Source organism: Diceros bicornis, chromosome X (assembly GCF_020826845.1).
Source record: "Diceros bicornis minor isolate mBicDic1 chromosome X, mDicBic1.mat.cur, whole genome shotgun sequence".
In the NCBI taxonomy this organism is placed as follows: Eukaryota; Metazoa; Chordata; class Mammalia; order Perissodactyla; family Rhinocerotidae; genus Diceros; species Diceros bicornis.
Genome location: NC_080781.1, coordinates 99707282 through 99728312, shown reverse-complemented (window position 1 = coordinate 99728312; position 21031 = coordinate 99707282). Strand labels below are relative to the sequence as shown.

The 21031-nt window shown below is 39.2% G+C and overlaps 1 protein-coding gene across 3 annotated transcripts in view; it reads left to right on the top strand.

The window, feature by feature from the left end:
- Positions 1-1279: 1279 nt before the first annotated feature.
- The window catches only part of MORC4 (MORC family CW-type zinc finger 4), a 42608-nt gene continuing 22856 nt past the window's right edge, over positions 1280-21031 (top strand). For 2 of the 3 annotated variants that reach the window (XM_058536452.1, XM_058536453.1), the window contains exons 1-8: positions 1280-1570; positions 1695-1767; positions 7667-7799; positions 13178-13395; positions 14353-14500; positions 16777-16909; positions 17233-17361; positions 20300-20419. In XM_058536452.1, the coding sequence (XP_058392435.1) occupies positions 1469-1570; positions 1695-1767; positions 7667-7799; positions 13178-13395; positions 14353-14500; positions 16777-16909; positions 17233-17361; positions 20300-20419 (1056 nt within the window). In that variant the 5' untranslated portion in view covers positions 1280-1468. Of the gene's footprint in view, positions 1571-1694; positions 1768-7666; positions 7800-13177; positions 13396-14321; positions 14501-16776; positions 16910-17232; positions 17362-20299; positions 20420-21031 lie in introns of those variants that run through there. The other variant, XM_058536451.1, reaches the window with a different exon arrangement.

Below are 21031 nucleotides of genomic sequence, written 5' to 3'. Positions count from 1 at the left end.
AGATACAAATGTATAATAAACATTTGATAGAAAATATTCAGCTTCACTAGTAGTCGGGGAAATGCAAATTAAAACAATAAAGAGTTACAATTTTTTATTCATAAGATTGGCAAAAAGTTAAAAGATCGGAACCATCTAGTGCTATGTGTGTGGCAAAATAGCTGACTGTTGCTGGGAGAGCAAATTGCCTCCCTCTTACAGTATTTATTAAGAATAAATCACACACATGCTATTAGACACAGCAATATTCTGTAGAAATAATAGTACCAGAAATTAACGGCTTCTCCATGAGGGTGTCTGAGGCAGCACTTTTTGTATTGTCAAAAAAAAATTCAAAACAACCTGAATTATCATAAAGGAATGGTCAAATAAATTATGGTTCATTCATACCAGGGAATGTTACATTTTTTAAAAATTAAAAATATTTTTTTCTATAATCAAAAAGTGTATGTTTAATAGTAGAAAAATTAGAAACTACAAATAAGAAAAAAGAGGAAAAAAATCATAATTCCAGACCTGGAGATATTATCTTGTAATACATCATTTCAAGTGTTTCTTATTGTGTGTATATGAATGCATGCACATGTAAGTATGTATATATGGACTTGTTTTTCCATTAAAAAAGGTATCATGTTACACAGAATGTTGTAACCTCTTGTTTCCTTAATTCTCTCATGAATATTTTCCACATCAATAAATATTCAAGTACAAACATGGCCTTTAAGAACTGCATAGTATTCCATTTTATGGATACTCCATAACTTAACCAATCCCCTATTTTGGGGTATTTAAGTGCATTCCAATTTCTTCTTTTATAAACAGCCTCCCTGCACGCTTGCAAAGCTTTGAAGATGATTTGCCAATTACCTTCTAGAAAGTTCTGGGTGCTTCTGGAGGCATTTGAGCCAGCGCAGACAGAATGCTTTTCCATCACGCGAGCCTGCTATCTTCGCAGATAGCAAAACTGTAGTTTTTATACCTTGTAAGACTTGTCTTATCCTGCCCGTTAGTCATGCAGCCTAAGTGGGACTCTGTTCCAGAAATCCCTACACTCCCTCCCTCTTGCCTCATTCCCGCCCCTTCCCACGCACCCGCCCCCTTCCCCCCCGCGCTTTCCCGCTCAGCCGCCTGGCCTATGGCAAACGCCAAGAATTAATTAGGGGCGGGGATCAAGGAGCGGCTGTCAGGAGGTCGCCATATTTCTGTACGGCCCTGAGGCCGCCCTGGCAGTCGGTGGGTCGGGAGAGGTGCTGACAGGGCGGGGCCGCCGCTCGGCTCTGCCGGCCTCACCCCTCCCGCCCGGGACAGGTGGCTGGAGCGCCCCGCCCCCGCCAGCTGCGGGTGGGAGCGAGGGAGGGCCGGTCCCGGACGGCGCCGCCAGCTGCGAGTGGGAGTGAGTGAGGGCCAGTCCGGGACGGCCGGGCTAGGAGTCCGGCGGCAGCAAACGAGTATCGTGGCGGCCAAAAAAATGCTCCTGTACCGAGGGGCCCCCGCGGGCCCTGGCGCGCCGGGCAGTGCGCTGGCCCGGCCGGGAGGCGGCCCGCAGGCCTTTGGGATCCGCCTGAGCACGGTAGGTCGGGGGCCCGAGGGGGCGGACGCGCGCGCGCGCGCGGGCCTCGGGGCTGCGGGGGGCGTGCGGGGAGGGCCCGGCGGGCCGAGGCCTCACGCGGGACGGGACCTTCTCTCGCCCCCAGATGAGCCCCCGCTACCTACAGAGCAACTCCAGCAGCCACACGCGACCCTTCAGTGCCATCGCGGAGCTGCTAGGTGAGTGGCGAGGGCGGGCCTGGCCGCGATCGCCCGAGGCAGTGGTGCCAACGTGGTGCCGCGGACGCGAGAGGAATGTGCGAAGCGGCGCGGGGAGGGCCGGGGCTGGGGTGGGGGCGTCGGGAGCGGCCCCGGCTCCGCAGGCGGAGGAGGGGGACGGCTGTTTGGCCAGGGACGAAGTTCTGCGAATAAAGCTGAGGAAACAAGGTGTGTCCGAAGAGTTAGGACTCCCATGTGGTGTTTCTGTCTGGCTCGTGATGTTCTGGGCACTTTAGGATAGCTTAGTTAATAATCAAAAGGAGATGCATAAAAATACCGGGCCCCAAGGCAGCTGGGCTCCACAGGGACTGGCGACCGACGGAGGGCGCCAAGCTAGCAAAGGGGCATTGTAGAGGACCTGATAGGGTCATGGAGAAAGGTCTGGAAAACGGAGTTCTTTAACTTTTGGGACCAGAGAGTCTGGGAATGATGGGACATCTCTTAAGAGATGACACGAGTGCATTTGGCTCCCTGCGACTGCGGAGGGCTGGGTCCGTAGTCCACGAGCGCCCTCACACCGCTGGAATGAATACTGAGCACTTAACCTCTCGCTCCACCGATGTTTGCTTTTAAAGCGTTTTCAGTTGATCCCTTGAAGCCAAGTACACCAGCTTTTGCAGTAGTGTGCTAAATACTGTGTGGAAAGCACAGAAGAAAAGCTTTCCTGGACAAAATGCAGCAGCATACAGAGCACGTTATAAATGTTTCAAAAATCGGAAGACGGGAGAGATATTTATGGGGCAAGGTAGCACAGAACGAAATCTTGAAGACACTTTCAAAGCTCCCTAAATGGGCCTCAGTCCCTACTGAAGCAGGCGCTGTGGCCATGCAGTGTGAGTTGTTTGGGGCAAGAAGTCAGTAGGCAGCAGGAGGAGATGGTCGGGAAAGTTATTTGGAAGGGTGACAGGGAACTGGGATGATTAGTTTGACCATAGCACAGCATGCTTGCAATATGTATGACTGTACATTAGAAGGTGCAGGATAAAAAGTGACATGGACACGTTTTGAATTCTAGAGAACAGGGACTATGTCTTTAAGGTTTTGCACCATGCCTGAGTGAAACTCTGCACAGTGGAATGAGGTCTGTGTGTATGTAACTTACAAAAAAGAAAAAAAGAGAGGGAAAAGTAACAATTTACTTAGTGGGAAATGGGAGACAGAAACGTGTTGTTCTCTCACAGTGGTACTGTGCAAAACCATATGTACCTCTGCTGTACTGTGTACTGAACTTTATGGGTGATTTAAAGAATGTCCCATTTGTAATTTTGAATATATATGATTTTTGTCTTAAGCATTAAGTTAAAGGACCTAACCCTTGCCTAAGATGTTCCATATGAGTGCAAGTATGTATGTGTATTATATACATATACACACGTGCCTGCACACATACATACAAACACACAGATTTTAAAACCAAATCACAACTATTTGTGGTCATATTAATAACAGGAAAAAAGGAGAGCACAGTGTTAATTGGTAATCCAAAGCTTTCATTTTAAGTTTTCCTTCAACAGTTTTCTCCTTCACTTATGCATTAATTTTGTAGTGAATCATTCATTCGATAAATATTTATTGAGCATTCACTGTGGGCAAGGCCACCGTGGTAGGTACAAAAATGAACAACACAGATTCACCCTTCTCGTAAAAAAGAGAAGGTATGTACAAAAGGTTTATGCTTTATGTAACAACAAAATAGAAAGTGATATATCAGCAAGGATATACTCACCGAGTGCTGTGGGAGTTCAGAGAAAGGAGGGATGACTTCCAGATAACCAGGAAGAGGAGGGTTAGGAAAGGCTTTGTAGAGGAGGTGACATTTGAGCTTAGATTTGAAGGATTGGGACATGTGGATATGGGTGTAGGGAGGGGAGGGCATTCCAGGCAAAAGCAACAACTGCATGAACAAAGGCATGAAGAATACTCGGTAATTGAGTTTAATTAGAGCATGGAGTTCACACAATAGTCAACTCTATAGGTCTCTAGAGAGTTTACAAAGAGCTTTCACAAATACATTTTTAACTTTGCCCTTTGAGGTAAACAGCCCTATTATTATTATCATCATAATTATCATCATCATCATCCTGCAGATAAGGATGCACAGGCTCAGAGAATTCACTTGACTTTTCCAAGGTTACGTGTCTAGTAAGTGGCAGGTCCAGGACTCAAACACAGATCTTTTTTATTTTGGTACTCTAAGTACCAAGTAGGGAATGAGGTTAGAAAGGTGGACTGGGACCAGGATGTGACTTGGAGGCTTGGGTATTTGGCCTTTTAGTCGGAAGTTTTCTGAGCAGGGGAATGTCATGGTCAGAGCTGTGCTTCGGGAAAGTTAATCTTGCAGCAGTGTGTAAGATGGCCTGGAGAAGAGGGAGAAGTGGCTTTGAAAGAGTAATTAGGAGGTTATCACAGTAATCCAGATGAGAGGGAATAAACCCTGTCAACTAAGAAATTGACAGTGGGAATAGAAATAGCAAGATGTGAGAGAGCCTAAGGATGTGTAGAGTAAGAGAGAGGGAGGGATAAAAAACAACTTTCAAATTTCAAACTTGTGGTCATTTGAACGCTGACGTTATGTGTTTGTGTATATATATAGGGAGTAGAGGAAGAACAATAGGGTTGTGTCAGAAGATAATGACCTTAACTTCAGACAAGAATACTTTTAAATACTTGCAGAATATCTGTAGGGCAGCAGCTTGGCCCCAGTAACCTTGCAGGAATCCACATAGGCCATCCTCCCGGAATAGGGGAGGAGGGGAGGCTTGTGAGGCACTACCTCAAAGCCATCTCCCACTTGCCATCCTGTCTCTTCGGGCAGGCTGTCATGGGACAGTTTCTCATTGCCTCCCAGGTGCTGATGAGGTATGAGGCTTCTGTTATAGTGCTTTTTTAGAAGACCAGGGGTTGGGTACACCAGGTTAGGGAATAAGATAGGTTCCATGTGATATGGTTTCCCATGCTCTTGCCTAAGTGGTGGGTGAGGGAATGTATAGAAATAGGGTCCTCCCACTAGGGATAGCATGGGCCAGGTTAGGAGAGATAAGACTCCTTGGGATCTGGTAGCACATGAGATTGTAAGGGCCCGGTTAGGAGATAAAGATACCCCAGGATCTGGTAGTGCAGCTCTTGCCTAAGTGGGCAAGGGTAAGGAGTAGGGGTTCTCTCACTGTCCTACCTGCTCATAGGCTGGGTAGGCTGGGCCATGGGAGAAGATAGATTCCCTGGGATCTAATAGCATATGCTGCGTGTTGATAAATTTTGGGAAGGTTAGACAGCAAGAGGTAGAATTGAAACCAGCTACCAGATTAGTGCCTTATAAGTTCATTTGTTGAAGCCGACTGTGTTATTATAATTTCATTTGTTGAGGCTAAGTGAAAGGCTACTTAAAACTGAAAGTAAGTGCAAAGCTGTACTTACTGCCTACTGGCTGATCTCTCGTTCCCTGCTGCTCCTGCTGACCCTGGCCTCTTCTGTGCCCGCTCCCACCCTGTACTCCACCGCTTCCAGCCGGGAACATAAAATGTCTAGCTGCTCCTGGCAGCTACTTTGTAACTCCTGAAGTGCCTGTATTAAAACTCTTTGGTGTGTTCCTATCGAAATCTACCTAGTAAAGTTTGGGCAAAATTTGCAGTAAAGAGGAAAAGAGTAAAAGTGATTTTGTGAGAGGCCTGCGAGCTGATTCATTGGATGCATTGTTGTATAAATGTGGAATTGGAATTGATATGTGTGATGTGTTTGAATTGTAAATGTTCATAAAGTGTTAGAAAAAATTCCTCTGTGTCCAAAATTTTCAAAGTAGAAATGATGTTCTGTTCGTTGACAAGTTAAAAGTATCAATCTCAATGACCCTGGCTTTCTGCCAGCAGGAGTGACTGATAGGTCGCAAAGCAATTCAGGGCCTGCTTGCCAAGTAGTTTCTTCAAACAACGTAGGCAGCTTCACAATGTGAATCCTTCTGTCAGTTAAAGAAAAAAACTGCTGCCTCTTACACAAAGTAAAGCTCTGTATTTCTGATAAAGCCATTATTGCGTGTCAAACTTATAATTTCTGCCAAAAGTTGGCTCACTTGATTTGCTGCATGACACAGGGCTTTGGCTCCACCTGGCCCTTAAAGATTGACTGCATCAGACCTCTTAACCCATTTCTGGGGCTGTAGGTGATGCCTTACTGCTGTTAAGACTTTTTCAGGTTACATCAGTAATAGTTTTATCAATGGCTCTGGCAACACCATTGTGGCCCTTGAAATTAATCTGTGTCTTGTTTTATTTGATGGACATTCCATGCATCCAGGTGATTGTAACTGACACTGTTAATTGTATTGTAAAAATTTATATTTTGAATATTTGTAATCCAGAGATATTGTGGGTTCAGTTCCAGACCACTGCAATAAAGTGGATGTTCACAATAAAGCAAGTCACATGAATTTTTTGGTTTCCCAGTGCATATAAAAGTTAAGTTTATACTATACGGTAGTCTGTCAAATGTGTAATAGCATTGTGTCTAAAAGACAGTGTACATACCTTAATTAAAATATACTTTATTGCTAAAAAATGCTAACCATCATCTGAGCCTACAGCGAGTTGTGATCTTTTTGCTGGTGGAGGGTCTTGCCTTCCACACAATATCTACAAAGTGCAATAAAGCAAAGCGCAATAAAACGAGATATGCCTGTACTTCTCTTGCTTGTGAGGGATGCTCCCAGTGGAGAAGTGCCACAATTTGAACAGTGGTAGTGAGACAAGTATGCAACCCAGGACCCCACCTGGATCTCTCAACCCGGCCGTGTGGTATCTGTAAGGCAGTATAGGATGTCAGGGAAAAGGAAGGGGGTGGAAGGGACCATCTCTGTCTTGATTAAAGAGCTAGTAGAGACAGGAGTGCTTAAGGAACCTATCCAACAGATTGCACAAACTGCCCTCCCACGCGGGCCAGTGAGCCCTGATGAGACTTTTGCACCACGTGTCAGTGACTGACAGGTAAACTGGCACCTGTGGCAAAAAGATGTGGCCACTGGACAGTGGCACCCTTGGGGTTGTGGGCATGGCCCATACATTAGACTATGGCTATATTTGATGTCTTTGGAGTCTTAAATAATTAACCCATTATGAAGATCTAACTCAAGAGGAATTGTGAAACTTTCTATACATTTTTTTTCTACTTTAATTCTATGTTCTACATTTAATGAGGGTTGGACAGCCTCACCTTTAAGACTATTACAGAGTACCTAAGCAGAATCACTTCTCTCTAAGCATGCTTGTTGCCATCACTGGGATCTAGGCAGGCAATTAAATGTTTTGATTTTAACCTCTAACTCTTTCAGTGGCTCTTAGGCTATAAACAGGGATGGTGGTAATATCTATGTTCTTTGACAGAGGAGGTCATGGAAAAAAATAGATAATAAAATTTTCACAAATAAACCGTAATGTGTGTAATGTGCATCTATTTGTACCAAAATTGCAGATTCAACTCTTCTCAGTAGCTACCCTTTACTGTATGTGTTCATGAGCAGTAAAGTGGCTAAAAAACACGAAGTAATAATACAAAAATGGAGCAAAATGCTTTGTATATAGGAGGAGTTATTTTTCCCAGAAGTTTGACCCTGAAGTTTGAACGGAGAAAAGCAGATTGCAGATCAGTCATTCTATGAAAACTAGAAATCAGCTTCATAACCCTATCTGCCACCATATCTATTGTTACCTAAAACCTAGTAAGTGCACTACAATTAATGATCCCGGCTCACCTTCTGACACAGCCACATGAAGGGAATAAAGGACAGTTTTTATGTCTTAGGGGCACTGAACTAGAGATTTTAATAGAATATTAGAAAAAGAGATCTAATATCACAGATTTCTACCTTTTGCAGATAATGCTGTAGATCCAGATGTATCCGCCAGGACGGTCTTTATAGATGTTGAGGAGGTCAAAAATAAATCTTGTTTGACCTTTACTGATGATGGATGTGGGATGACACCTCATAAACTACACCGAATGCTCAGGTAAAAATGTCTTCGTTCTTTTTCTCTTGTCTTGAGTTCAGCAACTCTATTTAAGGCTTGATAATTTTCTTTAATATTTTACTTTCCTTTTAGTCATTCAACAAATATTTATTGAGCATCTGTTATGTGCCAGGGCACTGGTTATGAAGTAGACACTGTTCTTGCCCTCACAGAACTTACAGTCTAGCTGGCAATTCAGATAATTTAGCAGTAATCATAATAGAAAATGATCAGTATAATGATAAGAAAGCATAGGATGCAGTGGGCTAAGTCAGCAGAGTAAGGTAGTCTGATCCAGGAGGTCAGGAAAAGCCTCTTGGATGAAGTGATATTTAAGCTGAGATGTAAGGATGAGTAGTAGAATTTAATGAGGTAAAGAATTAGCGGGGGCAAGAGATGAGAGTTCAGGCAAAGAGAACAGCAAGTGGAAAGACCTGGAGGCCTTCACTGGTGTGAGACCTTCTCCAGTTTGTCTTAACCTAAACTCATTCTTGAACAGAAGTATTGGAGTTTGGATGATTTGTGCATTAGAACCACAAATGTGCCTGGGTATAGTCAAACCCCATGAAAGTTAAATAGAAGGCATTCATACACATAATCTCTGAAGATTTTACAGTAGAATTGCAAAGTTAGGAAATTCTCTTTTCTACTGCTGAAGCTGGTGATGTAGATTTCTCTTGCCACTCTTGGCTCATTTAATTACTTTAAAAGGTTTGTAGTTGAGAATGTAAGTTTGTACTTTATTATCTTCACATTATCACTCAGTGAAAGATGAGTGTTTCCTCAACTCCTTCCTTCCTTCTTCCTTTTTTAGCAGATGAGGTTGATTACTCTTCATGTGGCTTCCTGAACTAGTGTGTGAAGTATGAGTAACAATGAAGAGGTGCTGTGGAGGAGGGAAAGGGCTCCGAACTATAAAATGGATAACATTCATTTGGTTGTTGTTCTCTTTGAAGGTATTCTAATTCTATAACCCTATTTGTAGGGAAATCCCTTTTATCCATCAAAGAAAAGAAATGAAATTTGGGCATAACCAATTATAAATTTGGTTATGTTTTACCCTTCAGCGGTCTGTGTACCTTGTGTTTCAGACCCTCATAATTAGAAGCCTTTAGAAGTGAGAAAGAATGTGGCCAGTATGTTGGTGAAGGTATGGAATTGGCCCTATTTTTTAACTTAGAGCCTCACTTTCATCTCCTAAAGTTAATATTTTATATTAAGAAAAATACAATTTTAGATGGAATGGAACCCAAATATTTATATGTCTAATGCTGGATATACTAGTTTTTTTTTTTCTAAAATCACTTATCCTCTTAATGACTCCTTCCCACCACACCTTATCCCAGTGACATGCATGTCAAATAGTGGGCCCAGCAAATCTTACTGCCTTCCATTTTGTCTGTGGAACTACATCTGTGAAAGTTGTTGCTTATAGTTACAAGGCAGGAGGAGGATGGTTTCAAAATAATTGCAACAATTTACACTCCAGATTTATTCAACAAATTTTTATTGAGCACTTATGTGAAGGTCACTGGAGATAAAGTGGTGAACCAGATAGGCATAATCCTTGCTCTCAAGGGGCTGACAGTTTAGTGAGAAAGACAGAAAAGAATTGACTAGTAATACAACTTAATAGACTATCCCACCTAGTGGTAAGTGCTATGAAGGAAGAGGATAGTTTCTATGAGAGCACTTAATGGAGGATCTAACCTAGTCTAGGGAATCCAAAAAGGCTACCCTGAAGAAATGACATTTGAATTGAAATATGAAGGATGAATATCATCCATTCAAAATTTTGTTCCCTCCCCAAGGAACAAAACAGAGCAAAACAGGCAGAAACTTCTTTAGCCGTAGCATTTTTTGGTATTATCATGCCAAATATGTTTCCCACTAATTTGAGCTGGGCAGTTGTTTGTCATACTTAAAAATTAATTTTGGAGAACTTTTTGATGATTCCTGGATTAATGTATAGTATATGTAACTGGATTTTGTGATCATATCTTAAAACAAACTTGAATTAGCTAGAAGGTCCGTTTATTAAAAAAGATCATTTAGTCCAATCCTAACTTCTAGCCAAGGATTCCACGTACCACAATTTCTTTATAAATAATTTAACTTTAGACGTAGCTTTGGAAATTATTATTAAGTATATTAATTTTTCTGGTTTTGGGGCATATTACTTTCATATTTGGAAAAAATAGTAGAGGTAATTATGTAAAATTATTATGCCTACAGAAATTCTATTTGACCTATAACATTTGTAATAATCCTGTCCACATTTTCCAACTCTTTATGCTACTCTTCCTATTTTCAGGCTAATAAAATAGTTATGTAACTCCAGCAACAGTTTCTCCCATAAATACAGAATCCCATGAAAATCAAATTAAAAAGGAAAAGCCTATCATTAAATTCATTTAAGGTCCACAATTAATTCTCTTTAGCTTCTGGGGATATTGTGTGAATCAGCTAGTCTATATGTTCAGCTGTCTTTCTCAGCAAGGTGGAAAACTTCTTTCAAAGGTCAAGGATTAAAAGCAGCCACAGATCCATGGATTGAAGGTAATTTGCTACGTCTGCTCAGAAGTGCATTTCCTAGAGGTCTATTCTTCTAAAACAACAGCCAGAGACTAACAGTGTGCTTAGCAGTCTTTTATTCTTTTATATTACATATTACGTCGGCAATATATCTAGGAAACAGTAGTGCCTGCCCTTGTGTGTCCATAGATTTGCTAAGGTTTGTGTCATTGGTCAGAGTCTCAATTTAAATTTACCTCTCTAGGGCCAGCCCAGTGGATAGTGGTTAAGTTCGCATGCCCTGCTTCAGCGGCCCAGGGTTTGCAGGTTCGAATCCCGGGCATGGACCTGCGCACCACTCATCAATCCATGCTGTGGTGATATCCCACATACAAAATAGAGGAAGATGGGCTCAGATGTTAGCTCACGGCCAATCTTCCTCAGCAAAAAAGAGGAAGATTGGCAACAAATGTTAGCTCAGGACCAATCTTCCTCACCAAAAAATAAATAAATAAAAATAAATAAATAAATTTACCTCTCTAGATTCTAGAATCTTGACATTTTAAGGAACTCGGGAGCAATGTGCTATCTTCCTGGATTCTACTTAAAGAGCTGGTCTCCAAGCCTCTTTGGTGTGTGAACACTGGAAAATAAGTATAAAATTAGTGAGCTGTATCAAGCTATATAAAATTCATTTCTACAATTCTATTATTTATTGTGAGGGCTTTTATTTTAGGTAGTTGTTTGATTGGTATCTGGCATTCATTCTGCCATTTTTAGTTAAATAGAATACCTAATATGGGAATGTAAGTGGAATAAAAGAACACATAGGAAGAGTTAAGTGGAACTTAACAACGACAACCTCCAGAGCTTCCAGCTTCTCTTTTCTTATTATTCTTACCCTTTTCCGTTTCTGGTTCTGGCCTTGCCCTATGACTTATTTTCTCAGCCATATATAGTCATTTGGTCTCCCCAGACTAAGTAATACAATACTTACAAAGGGAAAAAGATGACAGACAGCAGAAGCAGCAGGAATGGCTAGGAAATTAAGGGAGTAATATAGTCTCCCTATTTTTACCACTTTCCCTCGACCACCTAATTGAAGCTTTTGTGGCATTAGAGAAGGTTTAAGTCCAAATAACCATGCAAATTCATTTCACGTGGTAGGTAAGATTACTGTTTATGAAGAGCCCTGAGTTTTAGATATGACATTAGATCTGAAATAGAAGTAGAGGTCAGCGCGTGACAGTTCTCAGAGTGACTTCTAGAGTTAGTTTAAAATTGAAGTTTGGATACTGCTTTATAATTTATAATATATTGTGCGTACAGTATACAATTTAATCCTCATAATGACCCCACCTTTTCTAGCCCATTCTTCCACAAGAGCAATAGGAATGCCTGAATCTTACCAACTTCTGTAAGTTTATTTCCTGGAATACTAAGGCCCCATAGACAGCAGAAACTCAATGCTCTTTTGGTATTTTCAAAAGAACTTCTGCCCTAGAAATTGCCTTTTTCTGTGGCTAGATTTATTTGTAGGATACACAAAGCTCCTGTAAAGTGTCTACTCTAGAAGGACACAATGGTGTTATTGTATAACACTTTGAAATAGAAAATTAAAAGGTGGTCCCCTTTCTTAGGTAGTAAACACAAACCATGGCCTTCAGAAAGTGGAAACCAGGCACTTCAATCCTGCTCAAAACGGTAAGAGCCAAGGCCAAGTTGCTCAGCTATGGCATATAGAGTGGCTATTTTATTGATGTTGGAGAAGCATCTAATCTGTAATATACAAAATCCTTCCTTAGACTGTAAACCACGAGGGCAAGAATCTTGTCTCTTTTATTAACAGTTGTGTCTCCAGTGCTTGGAAGAATGCCTGGCACATAGTAGGTACTTAGTAAATATTTTTTGAATGAATAGTAGTGTACAACATTATAAACTTAGTCAATCTGAAGAGAAACAATCTTTAAAATTAGTTTTATTTGTGGTTAGGGAAGATATATATATGAGGAAGATAATCATCATTTTCTAGATTTCATGTATTTTATTTTTTTGGTTCTGTTATTTTGTTGTGTGTTCGAATGGAGGATATAAGAAAGGGAAAAGATCTGGCTCCCAGATTAAGCTGATCATAAGGGGCTGCAGAGATTGTTGAGGTGACTCAGTGAAAGGCCCCTAATAGAACAAGGGAGACTTTTTGCTGCAGCTGTTTGCTGATATTCAGAGGCAGAACTACCTATTTTTATCCCTTGGCCACATTCCAGTGAACTGTCCCAGCAGATGGAGCAGAGGGTAAGAATTGGATGGATTATCCTTTGGGTGGAGAGTTGATATTGTCAAGATATATGACCTCTGACTTTTAGATTTCTAGAGGATGATATAACCAGGTTAGAGGATGCCTACTCCAGTACCTCTGACCAGTGCCACTATCTGGCACTTTAGTTTCCTTGTTAGGGTATACTCTGAGATAACCACACTTTTCACCTTACCCTCACTTTACTATTAGCAATCAGCCATTTTATCTATACAAGAAAGGCAGCTACCCTTAGCCTGCTCCAGCTATCTCTGTTAGTCAGTGAAAAGGGGCCACTTTTACGTTTATGAAGTGTGACTCTAATGTAGTGGAAGTGTTTATGTACACACACACCACATAGGAAAATCAGTCCTGTTACCCCATGGTAATTTCCTATGTTTTTAATTTAACAGTTTTGCCCAGAAATACCAAAAGGAAGAAAAAAAGAAGGACTTTTTACAAGCGTTCTTCATTTGTAAGCCAAACATTCTGCCTGTCACCTATCTTAGGATGCTTTTTACCTTTCTGATTTCTTTTTTTTTCTGATTTCTTTTTTCTTGTGTAATTACAGCTTTGGCTTTACAGATAAAGTAATAAAGAAGAGCCAGTGTCCCATCGGGGTCTTTGGTAATGGTTTCAAGTCAGGCTCCATGCGGCTAGGAAAGGACGCTCTTGTCTTCACCAAGAATGGGGGTACTCTCACTGTTGGACTGCTATCACAGACCTATCTGGAATGTGTCCAGGCCCAGGCAGTTATTGTACCAATTGTTCCGTTCAACCAGCAAAACAATATCCTTTCTGGAAATGGAGAATGTTGGTTAAAAATTAGTCTAATCTGACTCTTTTGATAGAAACTCTTTCTTCAGGTCAAATCCAGCTATCAAAAGTTTTCATATTTAAAGAGGTACTCAACTGTCTTAAATTTAACTGGAATTTCACCCTATTAAATATTTTTAAAACAAGTGGGCAATTGACAGAAGCATAGAAATGTTTTTGTTACATTGAAATTTTCATTGTTATGCAATTCAACCTATCTAGTATATCTCTCCCCCACCACCACTCCCATGGTAAAGTTCCCCAGGGCATATCTTTTTTTGTTCCCCTAGGGGTAGCTATATTTGCATCGTACTCCTGGAAACATACTATTCATCAGCTTATCTGATAGCAGAATAGCTCATTTCCCTATATCTGGACAAGCTATTGTTTCTGTTCGACACCAGCTTGTCTTGACCCAAGCAGTATAGCAGTCAAATTGAATTCATTGCTTCCAAAGAATCTAAAAATTCAGCCTTTGATCTATTTCTTAGATACCGTCATGAGCTGCATAACGATGTTTTGGTCAACGACAGACCACATATACGACCATGGTCCCATAAGATTAGTACAATATAGCCTAGGTGTGTAGTAGGCTACACCATCTAGGTTTGTGTAAGTACACTCTAGGATGTTCGCACAGCCATGAAATCGCCTAACGATGCATTTCCCAGAACGTAACCCTATCGATAAGCGATGCATGATGGTATAGGACTCTTTGTTTACATTGTATCTTTGAAGCTATATTCTGCATGGGTAATTTGGGTGTTTGTCTCTACAACCTTTCTGCATTTTACCCCTTCTGTAGCAGTAATGCACATGCTTTATGTTATATGTCTCTATTTTGTCTGAACATGGAACCCAAAAGACATCTTCCTGATAGCATCCACCCTCTTAAGATATTAATTTTTCTTTGACTACACTTGGTTTTACAAAAAATGATTATTACTGAGGATTCCTTGCCCAGCCTAGAAGCCATCTTGAACTATTCAATTTTCAACAGTGAAAATGATCTGCTGTCCCAGTTTGATGCCATCCCAGGCAAAAAAGGCACTCGTGTTCTCATTTGGAACATCCGCAGGTATAGTATGCTAAGAGTGATAGATTCTAATAAGCACAGGTAGTGTGCCAAAGCACATTTTAATAAATCTCTCTAGAGAAGCAGAGTAGATAAATTTTGATACATATTTGTATCTTACTGCATACCTTTCCTTAACTTTCTTAGAACCACAGCTCTGTTTGAGATGGTAGTTCTTATTGGTAAAATGTGAAGCTTGATAAGGTGGAGACATGCATATCCTGAGGGTATTGCCACAATCAAAACAGTTCAACATTATTCTAAAATCTTCAGAATCCATTATAAATATCTATTTTATATTCATGGACACTATTTTGAGATAGATAAATTATAGTTGTTTTACCTATTTGACAATGAAAATAAAGTATGAGAAAGAAATTAGGGTAACAAAGCACAGCATGATCTTTAAAAATAAGGACCCATGTATTAGTGCTTTCGGAGTAGCTTGATTAGAAGTAGAAAAAATCTTTGAGCTAATAACACAGTCTAGAAATACTCTTAGGATATGTCATTTGTTTAATCTTGTCATGTCAAATGAAATACATTTAACAATGTCCACTATAAAATCTAAAAACCTTTAGTATAAAATAGAGGTATTACTCTTATGTTTAGTAGAATAGAGTATCCGATATATTCATTCTTCTTTTTCTCCTTAGGTCAAGTATTTCGCCTCATGTCTTAGCTGGGTAAAACTTATATAAAAACCATGCTGGTTTATATATAGAGAGAGTACTTTCAATTAAAAAGAAAAAAAAGTAAAATTTTTTACACATTGGTAATTTAGACATCCCTGTGTCCTACTGGGAAAACCCCAAGTAATATAATTTATATTGTAAAGAATCATTTTTGCTAAGGTATTCCAGTGATTTAAACACATTAATCAGACTGTTTTTTTTGTACATTGTTTCTCAGTTATATGGTACTAGGTGTTGTGTGAATAAAGGATTCCACGGTCAAATAACTTTGGGAAAAGCTGGCTTAAACAAGGCTTACCATGTTGCTTTATTGCAGGACTTCTCAGAGGCTTTAATACACTAATGTTATTTCATTATGCACTAAAAATGTTTAAGAGAGCAATATAGTATGCAGTATTTCCCAATTTCAAAAAATGTTTCTCCAGACCTCTTTTTCTTGGATGGTGAATGGTGAGGGACAAGGAAGACAGGAAACCTCCTTAGAGTATGTGTGTTAGAGGGGGATGGGATAGCAAGAATCAGGATTATCCTGGAAAATCCACAATATACTATTATAATGACATGGGCTTTATACAGCCAGTATACCATAGTGGCTCTGGTCCAGGCCTGAAGAAGGAGCTACATTTTCAACACAGCGTTTCTGAGCTTGTGAAGCCTGAAGTATGAGGGAGGTAACACTAGAGCTTGAGGTGGCTCTGAGAGCCAGGAATTGTTTCTCAATTTAATTCGATTATACAACCTTTCTTTATTTCTTTAGTTCTTATTTAAGAGTATCTTAGGGGACTACTGTTACACAGAACAAATTTTGAGAACTATTGTTCTGATATATGTGTTTTCTCTATAACTCATCATTTGTTTTGAGTTTTTTCCGGGAACAAAGATGGGTCTTGCCTTTTTTCCCTGGCACTTGTCAGTGATGTAGCTCAGGATCTTGGAATGGACCAAAGTTAAGTGGCCCAAAAAGATTATGAGAAGAAGAAAGGTCCATTGAAAGGAATATAAGTTCTATTATATTTAAATGATAATTCCATAAATGATATTCTAGAGGACTAACGAATATATGCTGTTTCTATAGAAACCTTTTTTTTTTCTTCTAAGAAATAGGATTAGATCTGAGGAAATCTTGGTATCTCATTAGTCTTTATACTATTGTTGAAGTTAGAAGAAGTAGGTTTTGATTCATCTATTTATTCAGTTGGGGAAAATGATGTTGAATGACCTATCCAACAATAGCTAGAAAGTTGGAATCTATTTTAAGATCCTGCTTTGAGTATAGCTGACATTCATTTGATTTATCAGATCACAGAACAGACATTTTCACCTTCCCTCTTTTTTTTTTCTTTCCTTCTGTACTTGGCATCACCACCTCTATGAAACATAGTAGATTTATTTAGTCTGAAAGTATCTGTAAATATTGTGTGATCTTCAAACCAAATAGTTTGTAGTTTCTTTGCACTGGTAGTCAGGGAAAGAAATAGATATCTGAATTTTGGCTCATATTGTTTCTTTTCTCTTGGGTTCCTAGTGCATTTTTGTCCTTTGGAGCCAGTTTTTGTTAGATTGGTACTTGTCTCTTTTACCCAGAAATAAAGATGGAAAGTCTGAGTTGGACTTTGATACAGATCAGTATGACATCCTGGTATCAGACTTTGGCACAGAAGAAAAAGAGACTGGTGGTGTTACCTGTGAGCTGCCAGAAACAGAGTATTCTTTACGAGTGAGTAAGAGTGGTTTTTCTTCAACAGTGAGAGGTAAGGTTTCCTGTAACATGAAAATATTAAAGAGCAAGATCCCATGTTAGTTATATCAAGATGGCAACCTTTTAGCCTTGTGCTAAGGTTCCTTCTCGTTGTCTCCACTGAAACAGTTTAGCTAATGTAGTCAGCGGCACTTGAGTGTGGTAGTTGACATAGTATAACAAGGTATAGAAACTGAGCCACGTCTTTGCCCAGAATAGATCTCATTTGCTAGCAGTGTTTTATGGGGATATCAGTAGGATTGGCAATACTGTGTAATAACTTTCCCTTCACTGTTCCATAGGCATTTTGTGGTATTCTATATATGAAGCCACGAATGAAAATTTTTCTGCGTCAAAAGAAGGTGACTACCCAGATGATTGCCAAGAGCCTGGCCAATGTAGGATATGATGTATATAAACCTACCTTCACAGTATCCTTACAACTACATGAAGTTGACCTCTGTTTGAGGATTAGATTTCCAAGTTGGCACAGAAAAACAACCTTTCTTTTTCCGATTCAAAAATGTGTGTTATAGTACAAATCCTATTACAGTGTACTCTAAGGAGGTATTTCTTAATTGCTAATCTGTGTACCAGTTTTATCAGAAATCACCTGGAAATTATTAAAATAATACAACATCCTGAAATTTTGAAAATTCTGGTTTAGTAGTCTGAAATCTCGTTTTTTAGTAAGAAATATTTATTTTTGAATCCTCATCTGATGCTAATGAGTAGCCAGATTTGAGAGTCTCTGCTATAAGAAATAGTCCACACTGTTTGGTTTGTACTGGAATTTTGTTACATATTACATTCATTGAAATAAGCAAAATGTTGACTAGATTTTATTAATCTTTTGGACATAGTATGATTTTTGTCGTAACAACTCCGTACTTATGTTGATGGAAGTTAGGAGGGTGAAAATTAAAGGTTGATTTTCTAGGGTGAGATAATTCTTCAACAGGTTTGACATGGATTTCCTAGTGCTTCTCATAATGGCAGCCACACCGAGAAGTAATTACTTATTTTTACTTACCCTCCACTTCACTGGGAATGGATTTCAGACACTTGAGAAAATCTTAAGATGAGCTATGGAAATTAAGTCTATCTTTGTTGATGACTTTTTGGACAAAAAAAATCTTTGAAAGGCTAAGAATGCATAAGCAGTTATAAAGAATTGCTTTTCTAATTTATTTTCTAGTAACTAAGCACAGCTCTTGATTCAAGAAACATGTTCACACACTATTTGCTTTATCAAAAGTGTTACCTAGCTTGCTTTGTCTTTCTTCTCCAACCAAATATTAGAAATTATCATTCCCTTTCTAAAAAGCTGTGTTACTCGTAAGCAGATTGATTTTCTCCTTTTGGGGAACACATACCTTGTGTACTAGGAAAGTTTATTTAAGTCCTAAACAAACCCAACTTAACGAAACCAGAGCTAGCATTGTTAGCATCTGTAGGTAAATTAGCTAAAATATTACTGTATGTAGACTAGGATCTTAGCACCATAGGTTTAACAAAGCCAGTCTAAAGAAGTGCTTTCCAACAACTGTTTCAGGATATACTCTACTTCTGTCTCTAGCTTCTTTCTTTTCTGCGTTTCTATCAAGGTAACTCCCATGCATGTGTTCTGTATGTACCTCAACACTTCTTGACCCCCCTCCCTTTCTTTTTTTTTTTGCTGAAGAAGATGTGCCCTGAGCTAGCATCCATGCCAATCTTCCTCTATTTTTTAGTATGTGGGCTGCCAGCACGGCATGGACGCTAACAGAGCAGTGTAGGTCCATACCTGGCAACTGAACCCAGGCTGCTGAAGCAGAGCACGCTGAACTTAATTAACCACTAGGCCACTGGGGCTGGCCCCTCAATCCCCTTTCTCATTAAACTTGTTACCTTCCCCTGTTATAATTTGGGCTGAATGAATTCACTTATAGACATGGGTAAGACGAAACTCCTGATAAAATTTCCCCCAAGGTCATTAAGAACAAGATCACTGATGCTGACTTATTTATTCCTCAATTATCAAAGTCCTCTTCTCTCCTCTTGTCCTGTCTCCTTGTATTAATTTGGTGAACATCCTAACCCACTGTACCCCCTACACCATAATTTAGAATTTTTAAAGTATAGAACAAGAGGAAAGTATTTGACTATCTTAAAAATGTTAATTTTATGGTGTAGAGTTTTGGTTTGTTTGTTTGGGGGAGTTTGTCCTGTTTTGTTTTTACATTAGAATAGGGTCTTTTTCGAGGTTTTATTTGAGCTTCTGAAGCCTAGAACATTATATGTTCTGAGCCAAACATTACTGTGCTATGTACCCACTTGTATTGTGTGTTTGTATCATATCTGACTCATTTGTCACATTGATTTGATGCAAGTAGCTTGTCAGTTAGAGGGGGCAATGGAGATCATTTTTTGGATAAGTAACAAAAATAACTTCATTTAACTCATTTAGGCATCAAGATTTCTTAGTGTTTGTTTTAATGAAAATCTCAATTTCTCTATCTCCCTTTTATCTTTCTCACTCTCTTACATTGGTTTTTAAATCCAGTAGGACTTGTTAAAAATTCATCATTATTCATGATTTACGTATAATAATTAGTTTTCTTAATTTCATCTATCCAAGCTTGTTAACTTCTTCCCATGAAATGTGTTACTACAGGACTATTAGTTGTCCTTTACCTTTAAAGGTGATTTTGTTCTTGGTGCTTTTGCTTTTGTTGTGTTTCATACGATTGGCAGAACTTACCTTATTGCTTATAATTGTGTGGATTTGTGTTGTACTGTTTACAACTCTTATCAGGACCTGGGAGACCTAGAAATGAACTGAACAACTAGCAAGGGTTAAGAAATGTTTTGTGATTATTTATGAATTTTTAAATCACTGATGGTATTTGGTATGTTTTCTTACAGTCTTTCCTAAGCATATATTTATATATACATTGTTTTAGATAATGCTTGCTATTATATTCTGAACATTTCCTAATGTTCCCAAATATTTTTCAAGGACATAATTTTAAGAGCTGCATAATAGACCATGTGGATATACCAACATTTATTTAATCATTCCCTTATTGTCAACATTTAAATAGTTTGTTTTTTCTGCCATTATAACTAATTGATAAATCTCTGTAGCTCATAAACCTTTATGGACTTCCATGACTGTTTATGAAGGATAAATTTCTAGAAAGAGAATTACTTTGTTAAAGGTTAAGAATATTTTTTAAGCTATTGGTACAAATTGTTTAAATGCCCTCTTTAGAAAGGTTGTACCAATTTACATCCAATGGTGTTTGATGTTTTTGCTATAATAGAGTACAAAATTTTGTCTGCTAAAGCCCCTGGTGTTTGTCTCCTTAATGATTTTCTTCTCAGAATAAGCAGGTGAAAATAACTTTTGGGTTCTCTTGCAAGAATAATAACCAGTTTGGAGTAATGATGTATCATAACAACCGACTCATAAAGTCCTTTGAGAAGGTGGGATGCCAGGTGAAGGTGAGTGGTTAACGTTGCCTTGTCAGAGAAGGCTGAAAAGAGTAGGAAGAGGATTTAAAATTTGCCAAGGGGATAGACTCATTAATGGCTTTTACTCCTATCTTATGTTGGTTGTCAAATCTGACCCTGGAATTCTGTGTTACCAGTGAGCTATCTTGTGTTGAAAAACTCTTTCTCATGTTTCAGATGTTAATCAACCCAGGAACTTTACTGAATGCATTTTCTATGTAGCTGTTAATAAGAAGTAGAATTAGAACACCAGCAACTCTGCCATGTGTATCAGTTTATTAGTGTTAAAGATAGCTCTTTCTGTTTTCTTGGGGAGATCATAAGGCATAGTGGAAGATACATAAAATTTAGTGGTTGATGACCAGGATTTTGAGTCCTGGCTTTTCTACTTACAAGCGGTGTAACCTTGGCTAAATCATTTAATTTCTCTGAGGCTCAATTTCCTTACCTGTAAAATGGAAACAACAATAATGATTTTACCTGCTCTAGCTACCTTGCAGCTTACAGGGTTGAGAGATTTAATTGTTATAAATTATGTGAAAATACTTTGTAAACCAAACTATACAAATATTACCATCATCTTTAATGGTTTTTTTTGAGGAG